Source organism: Cygnus olor, chromosome 4 (genome assembly GCF_009769625.2).
Source record: "Cygnus olor isolate bCygOlo1 chromosome 4, bCygOlo1.pri.v2, whole genome shotgun sequence".
Classification (NCBI taxonomy): Eukaryota; Metazoa; Chordata; class Aves; order Anseriformes; family Anatidae; genus Cygnus; species Cygnus olor.
In genome coordinates this window covers 34,555,930-34,575,437 of record NC_049172.1, presented here as the reverse complement: position 1 = coordinate 34,575,437, position 19,508 = coordinate 34,555,930, and the positions used below count along the sequence as shown (strand labels likewise).

Sequence of the window (19,508 nt, the reverse complement as noted above, 5' to 3'; positions counted from 1 at the left end):
GAGTGAAAGATTTTACTGCTCTCATCCCCAGCTGCATGTGTAAAGTTTCTGATTGTTTCTGATTTTTACCTGTTTAGAAGTAAATATCTCTCTTCTTTTCTGGCAGCATTCAAATGTTTATCCGATCAATGGAAATTTTGCTAGTATAAACACACATCTTTTTTTATCCCCACTCCTCTTTTTTCCGAACTTTGCTTATGCTAACATGTTATCTCTAATTAATCCCATATGCATATTGTATATTACTCAATTGATAAGAAATATTGTGGCTTCTTTTTTAAAGAAAATATATTACATACATGACTGAGGAAAAAGTAATATTTTTGATAAAATCCTTTACTGCAAAGCAGTCGTAAACAGCTTAGATCCTCTTTATTGGAATGCCATCTTGAAAATCAAATCCTCCAGAGAACAAATACATGGGTGAATTATTAAAAATGAAAGATTAAGATTAAAAAACGTGTGTAGAGTCTAACCAGCATGCTGAATATAATTGAGCAAAATTCTTAATTTCATTGAACTCATGGTCTGTTTCTGATGAGCAAATCTGTGAGTGCTTTAATAAGGAATTAAATATTTTTTCCTTTTTTAAAGCTTTATTTTCAGCCGCAACTCATTATACTGAAAATAGCTTGAAAACTGGTTGGTTAATTCCATCAGTACTGACTTCTGTCTTAACACATGGAACTAAGAAACTAGAAATGAAGAAATGAAAGGGTTGTTTGACGATGTCGTTGTCTTAGATCCAAGAACTCAAATTTCCTAGAAACTTTTCATGTCTGTCTCTTTTCCAATTCATTGCTTTTGATGGTCAGACAAATGGATTAGTCCATGCAAATGCTATATGTGTGCTTGTGAGAGTTGCTCTTTTGCTAGCATGATTTTATGTTCTATGGAGATTAATTTTTTTGTCATGGGTGCAGCAGCGGTCTAGTAGATGTGGGAATTTAGTACAGAGTTCTTTGATTTTAAAATCAAGAAATCGTAAAGAATATGAAGCTGTGTTCACTTTGGTTTGTGGGCTGTGAACCTGGTGGAACCTACTCAAATGATCTTTTCATTCTTCTACCTAATCAGTTATAGAAAGTTCTTTTTTTTAGTGAAACTGGTGTCTCCTGTGAAGTCCTCTATTCAAAAAAACAGGAAGATGTGGATGATCCCTGAAAATAATGAAAAACACAATAAATCAAAGTTTTTTTCTAATCATTTTTGTAAGCGTTCACTTGTGTGATAAATTTCACCATAATGATGTAAAGGAATTTCATTTTAAGTTAGCCTTCAATTTTTTTAAAGAATGGGTTGGAAACATTTTTCTTAGTTAATAGTGTGATATTTTGTTTTTCTTTGGTTAAGTAGAACTTTAAAAGAATAAAGAAAGGTGCTTTTCTTACATTTTTATTTATAAATGAATGTTAATTTGTTCCGGTGTATAGGAAGAAAAGAAGAAGTTTGATAAAGAGACAGAGAAGAACTACAGTTTGTTAGAAAAACATTTAAATTTATCAGCTAAGAAGAAAGAGCTACAATTACAAGAGGTATTGTTGCTGTTCTTCTTCCTTCAAATTACAGGATTTTGAGCAGATAAATGTATTTTATGCAAAAGAAGCATTCATAGAGGTAAACAAAAACTTCTGTCAACTAGAAAGGTTGGTGAGAAAGTTGGTATTTGCTGAACTTGATTTTGTACCCCTACTGTTTTCTGATTCAAGGGTTTTCCTTGAAACATATATGAAACACTGGACATCATGTTCTTTATATAGTTAGGAGAATATTTAAGTGCAAATTTATTGTGAAAAACTCTACATTTCTCTTATGACTTTGCCATATACATAAATTGCATTACATTATATGTATTGACTTAGTAGTAAGGATTAACACAGAATGCTAATTACAGCGAGATTTATATTCCAGAAAGAGGTGGTTTTGTACTATTTTTTTTCTCATATGTTCTGAGGATCCACTTTTTTTTCAAGTAATGCTACAGAAAAGTTGTTGACAATTTATAACTTTAAAACAGATCTGTTTTCCCTGGCATTCCTTCTCTCCGTGTGGGTTCATTATCATCATCCCTACTTGTAATAGCTTTTATTTCTGGAGCAACAGCAAATAATAAGCGAGAAAAGAGCAGAGAGATCTTGCAGAGACTTGCTGTAGGCAGAAGGATTTTGTTTGAGAAATAAAATTGTGCCAGAATTATCGATGCTTAATCTATGAATGCTTTGTATCATTAAAATCCTAAGAGTAGGAAAGCTTTTCTTATACAAACTTGGGAAATAGTTGTGTATGTTTGCATGGGAGCGTCCTTATTTCACATTGTTTGGCTAGTTGTGTCAATTCCTATCTGAAGTAAATAAAGGTTGTGGATATAAATTTGACGAAAAAAAAGATGAAAACCATGTCATAGTGTAGTGTGTCTTACTGCACCATACATAGCCTTTGACTCTATTAATGGAGGGATATTCCTGAAATTTCACTGAGGCATGGTCTGCATCTTATTTCTATATTTCTCTGTCAGCACATGAAGTACAGTGCAACAGTGAGCAATTTTGCTGGGTGCACAGGAAGATTCATGCCTCAAAAAAAAAAAAACACAAGGGAACATGTTGTAATTTATTTACAGGGGAACTGAAAGGAATTGAAAAAATAACTATATTGGGTATTATATTCTTGGGGGGTGGGGACAGACACCCAAAACAATGAACAACCAAAAAAAGAGAGAAGCAGGCTTATTATTAGACTTTGGTAAGACTGCTCTATATATGCCACTGATTAGCTAAGTATCCTAGCAAACCTGCTGCATTTTTCTATGTCTGTACTTCACTGCACGTGTATATCATTATAAGCTTTGCTAGCAACTCAAACAGTTCCTGTATTGCATGGTTTACAGGATGCATCAAAATGGCTTGACTTTTTGAAACATTTCTACTTAATGATGTGCGTATCAGTGCTTTCTTTTTTTAATGGCATTTGTTGTTATGCCCCTTTAGCCACTGACAGATTTTGAGCACTGAGCAGCAAAGCAAAGCGCATCTTAGGGCAGAAGTGTCTTAAAGCTTATTTGAATTATCCTCTTAAAGCATAGTGGTCTGTGTTCTGTCTGAAGGATATAATCTCGGTATTTGTGAGAGTATGGTAGTAAGTCTAATCCTTCACTTAGCTTTTTCTCTATTTCCTTCTGTAGTTTAGCACAGAAGCTTTAATGGAACTTATAACGTTTTTTTGGTATTATCCCATGGGCAAAGACTAAGTGTTAACCACTTAAAGGATCCCTCTATGCCCTTCTTTTAATGCATTTGAATGAAGGTCTCCATTACCCAGTTCTTGAAGTTTCATAGTTTAGTGAGGGTACGCATAGCACAAAATGTAACTTAAAGAGCTAATTCATATATGCTAGAAAGTTAAATATTTATGTAAGAATGAATGGCAGCTGAAATATAACTGATCAGGATCGATATGATATTGGCATTTTACCAAAGCTGAGCTAAAAATTAGCTGCAGCTAATAAGGCTGCATTTTTAAATATTTGATGATCTGTGGAAACTTGTGAAATGTCTGCCAATAAAAGAACTCTTTTTTTCCTTCTTGGCTGTTCTTGTCAATCAGAGTGAGCAAAGGTGTGAGACAGGTATAATAGCATTCTGGCTATATGTAGCAGTCATTTGGGGTATAGAGGAAAGCTTACAATACCAGTGAAGTGCTTTTCAGCAATAACTTTTTCTCCCTCAACTGGAGAGTTGATTTCCCTTTTTTCTGATGGAAGATGCTGTTAGCCCTGTCTCTATGGCAGGCACCTTTTCGGCATTATTATTGCTCAAGTACTTCCTCTGATTTATTTGGCTTGGATTCCATTGAAAAGAGGTTGGGAGAACTGTTATCGAAATGTTTCTAAAAATTTAACCTCATAAATCAAAACAAGAATCAAAACAACATACACTATCTAATAAAAGGGAATTGTTGCTTCCCTTTGAAAGTAAATGAATGAGCTCTGTAGTAAAGGAACAGATCCTGGTCTGGAACAAGTTAAGTTATCACTTGCCATTTGTATGCAATACTTGTGTCAGTTTGAAGCTGTCTGCAAAATGTCTTTGAAACTTCATTAGCTATATTCTGTTTGTAGGCAGATAGCCAAGTGGAGCAGAATAGAAAACACTTCTATGAGCTGTCCCTTGAATATGTATGCAAGTTGCAAGAGATTCAGGAACGGAAGAAGTTTGAATGTGTGGAACCTGTAAGTACCAGTGAATTCAGTCTACCCTGTTTACCCATAATGGATGGAGAAAGCATGCAGTTGGACAAAGGCCAAGGAGCTGTTTTCTGAGAAGATGTATGCAATTGTGGGACTTAACAGAATTTAAAGCAGTCTTGCTACATCTGTGCAAATTCTTAATACAGACACACTTAACCAAGCAGCTCAAACCTTATTTCAATTATCACAATTGATTTAGATCCATTGACATTGACTTCCAGAAAATGTGAAATCTTGTGCAGTATTGAAAAAAAAACACACCTTATTTTATGGTGTAGGTTAGAATAGAGGATTCAAAAGAGTGATGATAGGTTCAGTCTTCTTTTTGCATTTTTAAAAAAAATATTTTTTAACAACTGAAATGTTATTCTTGACTAATGTAAGGATTTTTTTTTCCAAGTTGAAGGTTTCACTTAGAGGCCTGTTAATTTATACCTACGCTTCTACACTAAAAGGGTGCTTCTGACTAAAAAGCTCAGTATCAGGTAGTTTGTAATGTTTGACTTCAAATGGAGTTCAATCTATGCACAAATCAAGGGGTTCCACTGGAGTTCAGTGAAAATCATACATGTGCTGACAAGACTTACTGAGCCTCTGAGAAGAGCTTACTAAAAATTTCCTGAAATGTGAATTAGCTTTGTAAGATAAATGCAACTTTATAAAGTACCAAGAGAACAATAAGTGTAATATATAGATAAAGGGAGGATGGATTGTAGAACTGATTTCCATTCACTTGCATTGTGTGTTTTTCGGTCAAGTCTCTCCATTTATTCTGATAAAATTATTTTAAAACAATAATAAAAAGTCCCAAATGACCTAATCAAAGTAACTGCTCATTATGGAATTAATGAGAGCTATAGATTTTAATATATCTTATTTCTATATGAAAAATTGTTGAAATAAAATCCTTAAGAGGGAATAAATTGCTTTAAATATTTTAACGTTGTTCAAGGAATGGTAAAATTTCGTTTTCAATTCATTTTTTGTTTTCAACCACTTAATTTCACTTTTTTCAGAAAACTCTCTGGATGGGGTTAAACTTTAAGTTATTCAATTTGTATTTGAAATTTTCACTAGTAAACTGAGATTTAGTTCCAGATTCTTATCACTGTTTCCCTACTTAATGCTTTAAAAACAAACAAGAAACCAGTCATGCATTTGTGAAAATGATTTATTTGTATGTGACTTAAGACTTCATTAAATACATCCTTTGATTTGTTCTCTATAATAAAGAGAGTTGTTGTTTGTGTCACTGTTCTTTCCAACTACCTGAACTAAACAGGAGAGGTAGGCACTGCTGCACCCTCATGCAGTTTGCAATACAGAATGCAGTCATTCTTTTCTTAAATTAAAACACGGAAGTCAGAAACTGCAATACAATCACGTTATGGTTCTAAGAGAGTGTCAGGTCTGGGCGCAGCGATGAGTAAAGCTGCTGCAGGGAGACCTTCTTTCACTCAAACCCATTAATTCTGCTACGAAAATCATCTTAATGTGGTCATTAGAAGGGAGCGAAATAGTAACTAAAAGACAAAGATCTTTATCACCTTGTGCACAAATTTATTCCAGACATCAATGGTATCAGAGCAGCTGATGGAAAACATGACATAGGGAAGACTGGAAGATAGGTAATATACATTGCTTACAGTCAAATTTAAAATGGAGATCAGTTGTGAAATTCCAGGGATAGGACCACCCAAGAATTCATGTATACATAACAGAACATATAGATCCAAATAGTTCCAGCAATGTCCACAAGTTCTGAATACCTATGTTTAAAAAAAAGTAATTGTCATCTCTGATCTTTCTGTAAAAGACTACATGCAGCAATCATTTGGGTAAATGAAGTTTTACATTCTGATAAGTCTTTTTTTTTGTGTTTCAGGTGCTATCATTTTTTCAGGGTTTGTTCACTTTCTATCATCAGGGATATGAACTTGCTAAAGACTTCAGTCATTACAAAATGGCCCTGCAGATAAATATACAAAATGTAAGTTGTGATTGACATTTATGCCTCTTAAAAGACTTTTTGCCAGAAAATATTTGTGTTGCCAAAACTTTCCTCATCGTGTTAGTCCATTGCTTGTGAACTTCGAGGATATAATGCCATCTTCTGGCTAACCAACCACATCACTGAACAAATCACTGCTGCTTCCCGTGAGTTCTCATTTCGTGGTTTGTAATACACCTCTCAAAAACAGCTACATCCCTGTTGGTTTGTGGTGCAGAACTGTATAAGGAGACTATTGGTGTTAGCTCAGGAGTGAGAGTGCAGCAACCACTGTGACAGGCTGAAGCAATGGGATTGGCAGAATCACTACTCAATTGGTCTGTTTTCTTCAATGAGATTTGTTAAAGAATAAAACTTGCTCAAAATGAACACTGCTGTGCTAAAGGCCTTTTGATAGCAAATAAATCATGTACCTTGCTGCAAACAAGCAATTCATGATAGTGCATATGTTTTGTTAATCTCCAAGGGCACCTGGAATTAAGACACTTCCAGGAGGCTGCAGACTAATTTTAGAAATTGCTTAACTAGCAGATAGTAGGGAGACAGGAAAGTAGAAGAGAAGACTGAGCTTATTGTAATACACAGCAACATGATTCATGTGTCACGATACCATTCTTGTCATTTTCTTTCCATACGTCTAAGCCTTCATGTTTCCTTAGAGCTGTTGTTTCGTTTGGGTAGGGGAACTAAATAGTAGTAACTTCAACAGAAGTCAGATTTCCTGGGAGAAACTTCAGGACAAACTTGCTGCTTCTGTGTGCTTCACTTAATGGAATAAGGAATAGCACACAATGGCAGTTGGTAGAGGGGAGCTGGTTCAAGACAAGCAAGAAGTAGAATGCGAGAGGGAAGCTATGATACAGTATTGAAGAGCTGGATTTCAGATTGTAGATGGAAAAGAGCCAGAGACATAGTCTGAAGAAGTGATGAAGAAAAAGAAAGCTAATCTCAACAGATGCATTTTCAATCAACCGCATGGTATTACAGTGTGCCCCAGGAAATCCAGAAGAGATTGAGCCTCACAGCTAAAGTTTTATGAATAGATAGAAAGAACAACCTGGATTTCAAAACACAATAGAGAGAAAGAATGTAAGGCTTAACAACCCTCTGAAGTAAGAGGAGAATAAAAAAATGAGTTTGCAAAGATCATGAGGACATGCAGCATTCCCTGCTGTATTGAAGATAAAGAAAACATCACAAAGGAAAAATGAACCAGGTCTTGGCTGTTATACAGCTGAGCTGCTAGCAGGACAGCGGATTGACAGGTTAGAAATACAAGGGTACAGGATTCAGTACAGAGAGCCTAGCTGTATGTGAACAGTGATTTGAGACTTCTCAGCATAGCTGTAGTAATTTAATTCAAGGGGGTGACCACGAATAATTGCGCTCTAATCTGGGGAAGAAAAGCTGATGAGTACACTTTGATTCTTTTTCTGTACTAGAAAGTTTGCCGCTGAAATTTCCTTACTTGTCTATGTTTTTGGAAGCAACTGGGTGGGGTGAGAGTTCAGAGTAGCAGTTTGTTTCAGGTAGATATAAAGTACTTTGTATCTCAAATGTGAGATCTAAGTCTAGGCTTTCATCTGTGTTCTACCATTTCCTGAGAAACCAAATTATTGATCATGCATTAATGCTGTGGAAGTTTAGGAAAGCTTCTAAAAACAGGTCTCTACCTAGCTTACTGTCCTAAGAGAAAGACCCCCTATATATATTGTTCCATGAAAGTTCAAGTGGACCTTTAACAACCATTCCCCAAACCTTTCAGCTCCACAGGGTCCTGTTCCTTCTTTTCTGTAATAGTTTGGAGCTACATACCTCTGTATGTAGTATAAGGATGTCCACTGTTCATCTTGACAGACACATTTTACATGTGTCTGCTCTCTGGTCTGCTACAGTTCATATCTTCCCATCCTCTTAGCCTTTCTTTTCATTCAGGTCATCTTTACTTTAAGAATTACATTGGTGATTTTCTCTCCATACCATGCCCCAGACCCTGTCTTCCCAAAAAAGGAGGAAAGAAAAAGAGAAAACCCAGATTTTATCCCAAGCTCCAATAAGTCAATTCTTCCAACAAATAATCTTACTCTCTTGTGGTAGTTTTGCATGTCTAACTCTATTCCCTGTGCTCCCTCAACCCTTGCTTGCTAAGTGCAACCGGGGCTTTTCTATTGTTATCTCAGTTCTGTGCCCAGCCCAATGCATGGATCATTGCAGCCTTGATGATTTCTCTCCTGACCTGCAAACAAGCTGTGGCTTCCTAGGGAAGAGGAGGACATAGCTTTGCTGATGGAGCAGTTCTAATATTCTCCTGGTTAAACTCAGCTTTGTCACGATACAAAGGAAGATAGGAAGATGGTGTTGAAACAGCATCCCTTTCCTGTCAGTAGCAGGTTGCCCTACATATAAGTGTGAAACCACCACTATCTGTGCTGTTTGTGATCTGACTCACATCTGTAATTCAGTGCTCTTAAGTGAGTTCAGTGCTCTCTGTGTGACTCTTGGGCAGGAGGGAGCTTTGAAAGAGAGGTTAGATGGAGGAAAGGGGTAGAGAGAAGCACCAGCTGGAATTTTTTTTGAGCCTTCAGGAGCCTGCGGTATTTCTTCCCACTGTTCCCAGGGTGCATGTCGCGCACATGGATTTGTGATCGCCGCACAGCTAACACAGAAAAAGGTCCTAGCAGAATCGTTTAAAACATCTAGGAGCAATCAGTGCTCAGCCAGTAAGCTATAGATATGAATAGTTTGTCACAATCAGCTTTTGCCTTTGCCTTGGGTAGAGAGAGTGTAGTTTTTATTGCAGCTCTTCTGGGGAATTATGAAAAAGAACTCTGAAAATTGTTTGGAGCCTTGGAAATTAATTTGTGTGGGGTCCGACTCATAAATTTGTGAGCAGATGTGACCTGAGACTGAGACTATGGATGTGGGGTGGGTTCAGACCAGTTGTTTTGCCTGCAGGTAAGAAGGCAGTTGTTCTTAGACATCACTAAAAAGAGTATCTGTAGCTTTTGTCTCTAAAACATATGGGTATGTGTGGCTGCTCTGATCAGCTTGCATGGACTCTATTTGTGCCCATCAGTAAACTCCTTCCAAGCATGAATCTAGAGTTTGCACGTACAGATGACCAGCCAGGCACATACTGTTAGCTGTCTAGGTACAAGAATGGATACCTGTTTATATTCCTGATGTATTTGTCTGTGTGTGCAACCGCATGCTTTTCATGAAAAGTCGAAGTAAGGCATCATTTTCAAAAGCTGATCCATTTTCAGCAAAATAAAGGTGCTTTCAAAAAGCAACAAGGCATATAAGCATGCATCTGGAAGTATGTGCTTTCCTCAAAATGCACGTAACCAACTGGGCAAAATACCAGCTTGAGTATATGTTTTCAGTTTGTGCAATTTGGATAAGTGGGTATGTGGAAAAAACTATTACTGTGCCTGTTTTGGTATTTGCTCATTGGCCAATTGTCAGTGGTTTTCAGACTGAACTGAAGATTTTCTTGTGTCAGGTGTGAGCTACTCTGTTATTTTGTTTAGTTCTATTGTATACTTTATGGATGGTGTGGTTGCTTTCTGCTTTTTTTTTTTTTTAAAAAAAACAAAACTAGTATTTTAATAAATATTTCTCTTGCTACTGCTTAAAATTTTAAAGGGAGTGGCACCCAGCAATAATAATCATCTGGACTTTGATTTTTTTTTTCTTTAAATGCATGCATATTTGTTTTGCATGATTCAGCCTTTACGTGACCAAAACATTTGGCATGTGAATGGCCTCAATGTATATAAATTGTTGGTGACCTTCTTGTCACGTTTTTCTCAATAACCACAGAGAATCCTTTCCTTCCTGATAACAAGTAAGGATCTCATGAATTGAGCCAACATTTGCAGTAATATTTCGCTTAGGAAACTTCAGTTTTTAAATCCAAAGTCATTCAGTATTTCAATTCTTTCTGAACAGGTCAACGCGTTGTTTTAGAAATCTACTCTGGCTGTTTTTCTGTGCTTTCCAGTTACAACAATTAATGTCTAAAAGACACTTTAATTTTGAGTGTTATCAGAAAATTTGAAGAGTAAAAGTGTATGGAAATTGTGCACTGATCATCCTAAAATGGCCTTCTATCATTTTCTCATTTTATAAATAATAGTTACTGTAACTGCTATCTGCCATAAAGAATAAGTTTTTCTTCTGCTCCCTTTACTGGTGGGTTTTTGCCATCTTGTTTTAGACGCGAAATCGTTTTGAAGGAACAAGGTCAGAGGTAGAGGAGCTCATGAACAAGATCAGAAGAAATCCTCAGGAACATAAAAGAGCAAATCACTTCACAATGGAAGGCTATCTCTACGTACAGGAAAAAAGTAAGATACATTTTTGTATTCCTATAGTGGACATAATGCGCATGCAGGCAAGGCTTATATCTACAGATAGCATGAAGACAACTTATAGCTTGTTAAATAGTCATCTGAATAAATGTTCCGAGTCTGTAATGGCAGCATTACTTTAGGTGACAAAATAAACATGGTAAAAGCGTGACAGTTTTAAGCAAGGATTGACTGAATTCAAGTAAGTTTTATTTGATTTTATTTTTAATGCCTTAGTAATGACCTCCCCTAGAGTTGTCAGACGTTTGTTGTCAGACAGCAACAACATGAGTTGTCAAATTAGTCTCTGAAAATCAGGCCTTATCAGTTTAGTATGATGAAATTGACTGTCATTTCCTTGGTTCAGTAATATGCTTTCATCGCCTGGTTGTAATCCCAGGGCTAAATAAACCAGGTTATATGCTAGGTAGCTAGTGTTGAAAATCTTCCTGTGAAGATGTCACACATCATGTCAGTACTTTGAACAATTAAAAATTCTTCTCATTGTAGTAAAAAGGCCAAATAAGATGCAGAGCTCTTACTTCTCAAGAAATAACCATAAAATCTGTTTGTTTGTTGTTTTAAACATTTTGTGTAAGCCATGTTTGTTGGATATGTGTTGTTATAGAAAGTTTGTTAGCTTATTTTGGGGAGAGATTTTACTTTTATGATGTTTAATTGTATTGTTTAGGTAAGGACTTCTGTAAAACATCTCACAAATAGAAGACTACAACATTTTTGGTGGAATCATTAGTATTACAGTGTTAGAAATAAGATTTTAAACAACCAGTAGTAAAAATAAGAAAAACAGATATGGTACGAGATCATTTCACTGGCCTTAGTCATCATGAGCTTTAGAATGAGCTGGAAGGATTCTGAAGAGGTGGGTATGTCTGAAACTGAGTTGGGGAGGAGCAGGGCAGTGAGACCTTCTAGTTTCAGGATCAGTGAAATCCGCTGTCAGCTTAAGTGAGTCATGACGATTTTCCCTGATGCTTCAGGGCAGAACACATCAAAAGAGGATTCCTTTGCAGGCCTCTTTAATTTTTATTTTTTTTAGGTAAATTAATAGAAGTGAGGAGATAACAGAGGGTCAGAATCCAAGTTTTAATAGTCAACATTATGGTACAAATTATAGTGTATGCAGTAGGCTGATCTTTGTATCCAATGTAGGGTGTGTACTGTTGAATAGTTAGGAGTGAGTTTTGGTGTCAGAAAATGTAGTCAGACCATAATCAGTAGATAATGTGGTGCTTATAACATAGGTGCATTAATCTGCAGTTATTTAGCTTCAAGTTATCAAGTGTGAAACTAGATTTCCATGTTCTGCTTTTCAGTTTCCTAGGGATATTTATTTTCTTGGGAAAAAATGGTTTTGTCTGTATCTGAGGTAAAGATATATAGCGGTAATTCTTTCCATTGGTCATTATGCGTAAATATGTAATATAACATATATCAATTTTTAGAATAGTAATTACCACTTAGCATTTGCTTTACTTTGTATAATGCTCTTAGTTCATTACATTGTTTTAAACACTTCATTCTTAGGAGTTAAATAGGGCTTCTAAGTAACCTTTCGGATAGCAAGAGGAGGAAACACAAATTGGAAATAGTAGATAATACTTAGTGCTTCCATTTATGTAGGGCCTGCTCCCTTTGGTTCCAGTTGGGTGAAGCACTATTGCACATACAGGAAAGAGACAAAGAAGTTCACCATGATCCCATTTGAACACAGATCAGGAGGGAAAGCTGTAAGTATATTTTTGTATTCTACTCTTATCAAGATGAGCGGATGTGTCAGATAAGATGTGTCAAGTCTTTTCCCTCTCCACCTCCCTGCCCCTCTTTGTCCTCTTTCTTCATGCAATTCAGTTTGCCATTTAAGGGTATGAACATAAAGTAATGGAATGGCTTAATAGATAAGCTTTCTGCAGACTTTTCAATTGCTTGCTTTTAGAAGACCAGACAACATGACACAGTTAACATGCACTGCTTTATCTGTGAAGTGTTTAACTTGTTAAAGTATAAATTAAGAAAATACAATAGATTAAAAAAATTCTTTCTTACACTCTCTAGTCAGATTTTTCTTTCGTGGATGTAAGTACTAGAAGAGGGCCTGGAAATTATATTCCTATTAAATAGGAATGTACTGACAACTGAATGTAATTTTAGGTATCTTTGATAGCATCTGAAATATTCAAGACCCAAGACTCTGTTTATCTTTGAATGGCTTTTATTTGTATTGAAATAGTTGGGAGTTAAAGGCACTCAGCACCTTCAGAGATGAAGTATTAAATTAATGTATTAATATGTATGAAATGCATTTTGTTGCAAGGAAAAAAGATATGTGAAGATTGAAAATAATGCTCAAGTCAGTATTCCTATAAATGTAGCACCCTGCCCTATCTTCAGATTTGGATAGAAGTCACATTGTTCAAATTTTATCTAGGTGTTATATCCCATTAGTGGAAGATGGCTTTCATAGTTTGAGGGCTGTGTATATTTACAAATATATTGAATTGGGAATAATCTTTCAAAAGCACCAGAATACCTGCTGTACTGAAAATGGGTGGTAGTTGGCTTCCTTAATCATATCAATACTTTACGATTTTTTTTAATCCTGATTTACTCTAACTGTAGTAAGCAATGTTAGTTAATAAAGTATGTGTGTAAGTATTTGGCCTTCTAAAACACTTAGGAAGCCCTTTTTGCTGTATTAAAAGATATCAGTGCAATTATTCCTTCATTCACCTCCTGCCTCTGGAGATGCTGAATAAGACAAAAATAATTAAAATGTACAATTAATCCTAATTAAAACTGATACAACTGATGTGGCATTCACAGAAGAATTTATTTGTTTCATTTCTCAATTCTTAAGGGTAAAATACAATCCTAGTGTTGGTTGGTCTTGAAGAAAGGACTGGGTCTGTAAGGCAGATTCCAGAGAGTAAAGAACACTTTGTTCTAGTTACTATAACAGTAGCCTTTAATATGGAGATTGCTGTGTTTGGCATAAAAGAGGAGAATGAAAGTCTCTCACACTCAATGTGTGCTTATATTGTTACATGCAAAACTTTTCTAACAAAATGTTTTTGTTAGTTTAAATTACTGTGATGCTGTGTCACATTGTAAAGTGCCAGCTAAAATCAACGTTATATTTTTTCATTTATGTCCCCTAAATGGCCATGGAATTTATGCACTGTTGTGTAGTGACCTGAATGGCAACCCTGAGTGCATTTTTTTGCAAGTATCAGTTTTCAGTAAAGCTTTTGTCATGATTTTAATGTAAATTCATCATACTTTTTTTTTGGTATTCCTGCCTTAACAGGGTGATGAGGAACTCTTCATCCTTACGTATTGTACCAAAAGAAATATAGATACTATTGACAGGAGATTCTGTTTTGACTTAGAAGCTTCAGACAGGTAAGCTTATGAAACACACTATAAAGTATGGGTTTTTTTTTTTTTTTTTTTTTTTTTTTTTTTTTTTTTTTTTTTTTGTTAAATGATCATTCAAGCTTCCAGTGGGAAATGGTTAACTGGAGGAGCTTGCAAGCCACTGTTGTAGCTTACTGCATTTTACCTCAGCTGTGTGTAGCAGAAGCAGTGAGGATCTAACCTGAAAAGTAGACATTGTCCGAGGTACCACATAAAAGAAAAGCATAGAAAAAAATAAACTGTTGTTAATTACTGTTGTTGTAGTGAATTAATGTGGCTTAACTTACAGTACACATAGCTGTAGTGAAAAACTATGATCACAGTGGATAATTCATACAGTCTTGACCATATTGTATCACAAGCCTGCTTTCCAAAAGTGTCATGTTGCTGATGGTTTATGCTGGATTCTCAGATTGGAAATAAAATCATTTGGATTTTGAAGCTTTTTGTGGCTGGTTTAGTAATGTAATGCATTTTGAATGTTGTTGCTGCTGCCTTTTTGAAACACTACCATTCTGTTGCTTTATTTCAAAAGAGAAGAATTGCTTATTTATAAATTTTGCTAAAAGGATCTTAAAATATGATGAATATTGCTTTTCCATCAGCATTGTAGTCTTCCTTCATTTATGAAGGTGAGATAATCCAACCTAATAGGGCACTGCAGTTAAATAGCATTGTGGTAAGGCCATGTTCTTTTGGTGCGTTAAATGCGAGATATAAGTTGATGAAGTCTTGCTGAGTTTGCATTCACCCCTTTTGAGCTGTTTTTACCCAACACATTTCCTTATAGCAATTAGTTGCATTCCATTTTATGATGTAACGGATCTTCAGGTTTACAGCTTTTTTTCCCCATCAAATTCGTAATGCCACTCACTTAAAATGTGTTGTGGTCAATGTTGCCAGGCCCTTCTATCCTGTGGTGTCTGGTGCTGCAGATCTGTCTGTGATAATGCTCACAGGCACATGCCCAGTCTTCAGTCAGATGCTGTGCTTGGCTGGTGAGGCCAGTCAGGCCAGCTTGCCTAAGGCATGCCTGTTTCTGTAGCAAACAATGGGTGAAGGAATGCAAAACTACCACTGCATCTGAAAACTTTCAGCATATGTGGGAGATAACAAGGTACCATTTACAGCTCTGTTTTTGTTTACAGCAGGAGTCTGAACTTGCAGTTGTGATTTGATGGGGATGTGGTTTAACTGTTCCAACACCGTCCAGATGTTAGGAAATGGAGTAGAGATTTAAGCCCTTGACATAACTCCTCTTGGGTCAGTGTACTGATCAGTATGGAAACCAGATTCCAAACTGAGTCTGATAGTCACTGGAAAAGTACCACAAGAAATGTCAGTTGATCCCCCTCAGTATGTCCTCTCTAGAGTTCTGGTATCTGGAGTCGAACAGAGATGGATGGATAGCAGTGCTTCCTTGATCCCGCAAAACAATTTTTCATTCTGTTCTCGTAAAAGTGGGAAAAATACAATCCATCTTTCTGTCTAGATATAATAGACACAAGTAGTCCACTGTGACCTTGATATCACACATTTTTCTTTTAATAATATATGTGTGTAATACTGAGATGTTCCCATGGAGATTAGTTCCATGCTGCAGGCCATTAGCTCGTTTCCTTGGTATCGGTTCAGGACACACTTATCCCTCAGCTTGTCCAAGTTATAAAGTAATGTATAGATCGACGGCTGGCCACGGGGTTTTCTTTGTTCCTGTGCTTTGGAAGGAGGGAAGACGGGATAATTTTAGGAAGAACTTTTCAGTAGCAAATGTTCAGCCTTTTAAGTGACGAGCATAGTTTGCTTGGATCTGCTAGCTGAATGTTTACAGATTTTTCTTTTTAAAAGAAAGCCAAAATTATTTTTTCCTTCTAAATGAGCAAATGTAGAGAAGTTTAAATCTTAGAAAAGAGACAGCAGGGGTCTCCTGTCTAATGATGATAAAGAAAGAGCATTATACTAATACAGGAAAAGAAAGAGAAAAGGCTTTGTCTCTTTTGACTTTAATTTGATGACAAATAATATTTTGTGAAGCATATACTGAGTTTAATGTATTGCCTCAAGGTGATAATCTTTGATACCGTGATGGTTAAAATTTTACTGAAAAGAAAGTATACAAGAGTTATGAGAGTAACTTTGATAAAATTTTGATTTTTTTTTTTTGGCAATGAGAAAATGAACTAGAAACGTCTCTGGTTGTAAACATATAAACTGTGTAGACTGTTACAGTTTTGAAGTAAAAGTGGAATTTGTTCTGTTTTTCTCTATGCCATGATTTTTGAAACCATTTCTCCCTACAGCTATTTCCCTATCTTGCTACTGGAAGATAGGTTTAATATGAAAAAGAGAGAGGGAGAGAGAGAATGTAGAGAATGTTGTGAATTAATTCTGAATTTCTATCTGTCTCTATGTAATGAGATTTACATATTTGTCCAAAATATTGGCAGGCTGAATATAATGATTTTTCTAAATTTGCAGAAAAAATAATTACCCAAACAACCTATTCTGCTTTTAACTCTCCTTGCTTTGTACATTATGTTGAAGCACACAATTGCTCCTTTTCTTTTCCTATTATATAAATACAAAGTAGATTTTTGTTAATCTCTGTTCAATAATCCCTATGTCCCATGGTTGTCCATGTTGCTTGTTAGGAAAGTTATAACACTAGAGTTTTGTTAAGGACATGCTGCATTAAGACTTGATTATTTTGATAAAATAATTACTGGAAAACTATAGTCAGTTAGTGCTTTAAAGTTAGTGCTTTAAAGTTGAATTTGTTACTTTTTTCCCCCTGTGTAATAGCACAGCAACACAAGAGCAAGTCTGTTCAGAATTCAGAAAGCTCAGTAACTCTCAGCAAGCGTTAGAATCAACAAGCTATCAACAATGAGCTGTTTTAAATAAATAGTTTGGAGATTACATTCACTTTCCTTTTCCTTTCTATCCTCTCTATTTCCTACTGTGTGCATCATTTCTATTCCTTTTATTTCAATGAGGAGCAGTGTTCAGTAATTAAGCAAAACCCTAGACTTTAGGACAATGAGCTTTTGAGTGCACTTGGAAGTGGAGTTTGACAAGACCATGTTTTAGTTGCTGGTGAATGCAGTTACTCTGTGTGGTTGCAGGCCTGGAGTTCCTGTGACCATGCAGGCGTTTTCTGAGGAAGACAGGAAGCTGTGGATGGAAGCCTTGGATGGAAAAGAAGCTGTAAGTGATGTTTTTAATGTTTTTTTTTATTATTATTTTTTTTTTTTTTACAGAATCACAGAATTGTAGGGGTTGGAAGGGACCTTGAAAGATCATTTTTGTATTATAATAGAGAAATCTCTCCCTTCCCCCTCTTCCTGATCACACTTGCACTTTAATAAACTGAATTTATGTAGTTTACAAAATGATAGATTCATTGAAGAAGGAATAAAAGTGAAATAAAAACTCAGGAGAGATGAGTAAGTTGGTAAAGCTCAGCGTTTATGTCTGTTAATGCTGATACGAGGTATTTTTCATTATAACAACAGCTTTGGTTTTTATTAATGGTTTCCAATCACAATGGTAATATTAGTATTCTAGAAAATGTCTACAATAAGCATGTTCACTTAGCCATATGCTGACGTACTGTATTCCAGTGGCAAGACTTGCATGAGTTAGTTGTGGTATTATTTTTTTTTTTACAAAATAGATCAAAAAATATCTGTGTCATTGGAAATAAGGTTGTACTTAAGTTTGCTTAATTTCTAGTTCACATCAAGAAATGGATATGAGCTGCAGAATTGAAAGAGAGCAGCAGATTGTTCTTACAATCGTAAATATTATATTGCTCTTGTAGGCCAAAATTAACGGGGCAGTCTAGTCAGTGACACAGTTGTGTCTCTGTCACATCAGTTGGCTACTGGGGATTTTAACAGTAGGTTTTATTGACGTTGTTGCAGAAATCTCTTTTAATCTGCAGAGGTGTTTATTACCATCACATGCTGTCTGAACTTTCCAGTAAGCTTACAACTTCTGGGAATGCTGAGCTGGGACCTAACTCCCAGGATTCATCAAATGATTTCAGTGAACTGTGGGAAATTAATCTGCAGAGAAACATAGGAGAATGGAGCACTCAAATCACAACTCATTTTAGTGACTACAGCTGTGCTTGTTCTGCTCCCCAAGGAACCATGTTTATTGAGAATTTTTGAAAATTTTCACTCCTTAAAAACTGCAAATCTTTACTTTCTGAAGGACCAGAGATCTTTTGTCCTACTGTTCGAGCTGGTGATATGTTCTGGTGATTTGTGCCTACTGGGCGGTAAGATGGAGAGTCTTTTGTTTCTGGTTTCATACAATTCTTTAAAATAATTAGTCTTTCTACTCTTTCTCTCTTAGCTGTTCATCAATTTGAATAAAGCAAGTGCGAAACAAGAGGGAAGTAAGTATTTGAATTACTACTGAAGTTGTAATTTTTGTTAACACTTTACAGTAGAGAAGTGCAAATGTAAAATTTGTCTGTGGTTCCAACTTAATTAAATATCGTATTTTTAATCTTAAGTTCTGAATAGACTTTTTAGATCTTGTGGTTAATGAGTTTCCACAGTAACACAGTTTAGTAGATATGTAAGAATTGTAGGATTGGACATAAGCTAAACAAACAGTCTGGTTTTGCCAGTTTAAGATCATGCTTGAAGTGACTTAAAAAGGGGTTAATTTGAGACTGTATCACGATTTCTTAATCCAGATTGTGTGTACACATCTGTTTGAATGCATAAATATGGTTTTAAAAACAGAGCTGAACATGAAGGTCAGCAAAAACACTGAATGCATGTATTTAAAATGTAAGCTACATAATATGGAAGTAGAAGAGATGGCTTTCTTTAAATAACATCAGCTTTCTTCAGTTAGCAAAGTATATGAGTTAAAACAGCTATCCTTCTTGCATTATCAGGGAATATGTGCTTTAAAAAAATTGTTGGATAAAGCTGTATTTATTAATAGAAGTTTTTCCACGGATTTTTATTTTAGTGATGCAAGCCTAGGTCCCCAGGAGCAAGAAAGCCAGATGTTTGGTGGAAGGGCAGTTTTGCAATATAAGCTTTTAAATGAAGTTTTGATGTGAAGAAAAAGAACAAGATAGGAACAACAAAGGAATGCTGGATCTCAGCTGTTGTCCTGTTAATGCATCTGCTTCTATGTAGTCAGATCATTAACTGCTGTGAAATGATATACATGTGTCCTGTATCTTTAGCGTGGGAACTCCTTTGGCTTTGGGTAGGCCTCAGTAAAAGCCTGCTGTTCATGATTATGTTTTTTCATCATAAGTACTTCCTTGTCCCATTTGGTTAACTCTCTCAGATGTTGTCGATGTTGCAGTAAGTATTGTTAAACTCCATTTTGCATCTGCCAACATATGTACCAAATTACAGATCCCATTCTTCAAAAGCTGCTGCTGTGAACAGTTTCAGTGTAGCCACTACCCCCAGAA

At 35.8% G+C, this 19,508-nt stretch overlaps 1 protein-coding gene across 1 annotated transcript in view; it reads left to right on the top strand.

The window, feature by feature from the left end:
* ARHGAP10 (Rho GTPase activating protein 10) overlaps positions 1-19,508 on the top strand; it is a 143,773-nt gene that overhangs the window by 55,500 nt on the left and 68,765 nt on the right. Inside the window, exons 5-12 of the mRNA XM_040554767.1 lie at positions 1,434-1,535; positions 4,118-4,228; positions 6,132-6,236; positions 10,480-10,609; positions 12,257-12,363; positions 13,941-14,035; positions 17,176-17,257; positions 18,416-18,458. Of these exons, the coding sequence (XP_040410701.1) occupies positions 1,434-1,535; positions 4,118-4,228; positions 6,132-6,236; positions 10,480-10,609; positions 12,257-12,363; positions 13,941-14,035; positions 17,176-17,257; positions 18,416-18,458 (775 nt within the window). The remainder of the gene's footprint in view (positions 1-1,433; positions 1,536-4,117; positions 4,229-6,131; positions 6,237-10,479; positions 10,610-12,256; positions 12,364-13,940; positions 14,036-17,175; positions 17,258-18,415; positions 18,459-19,508) is intronic.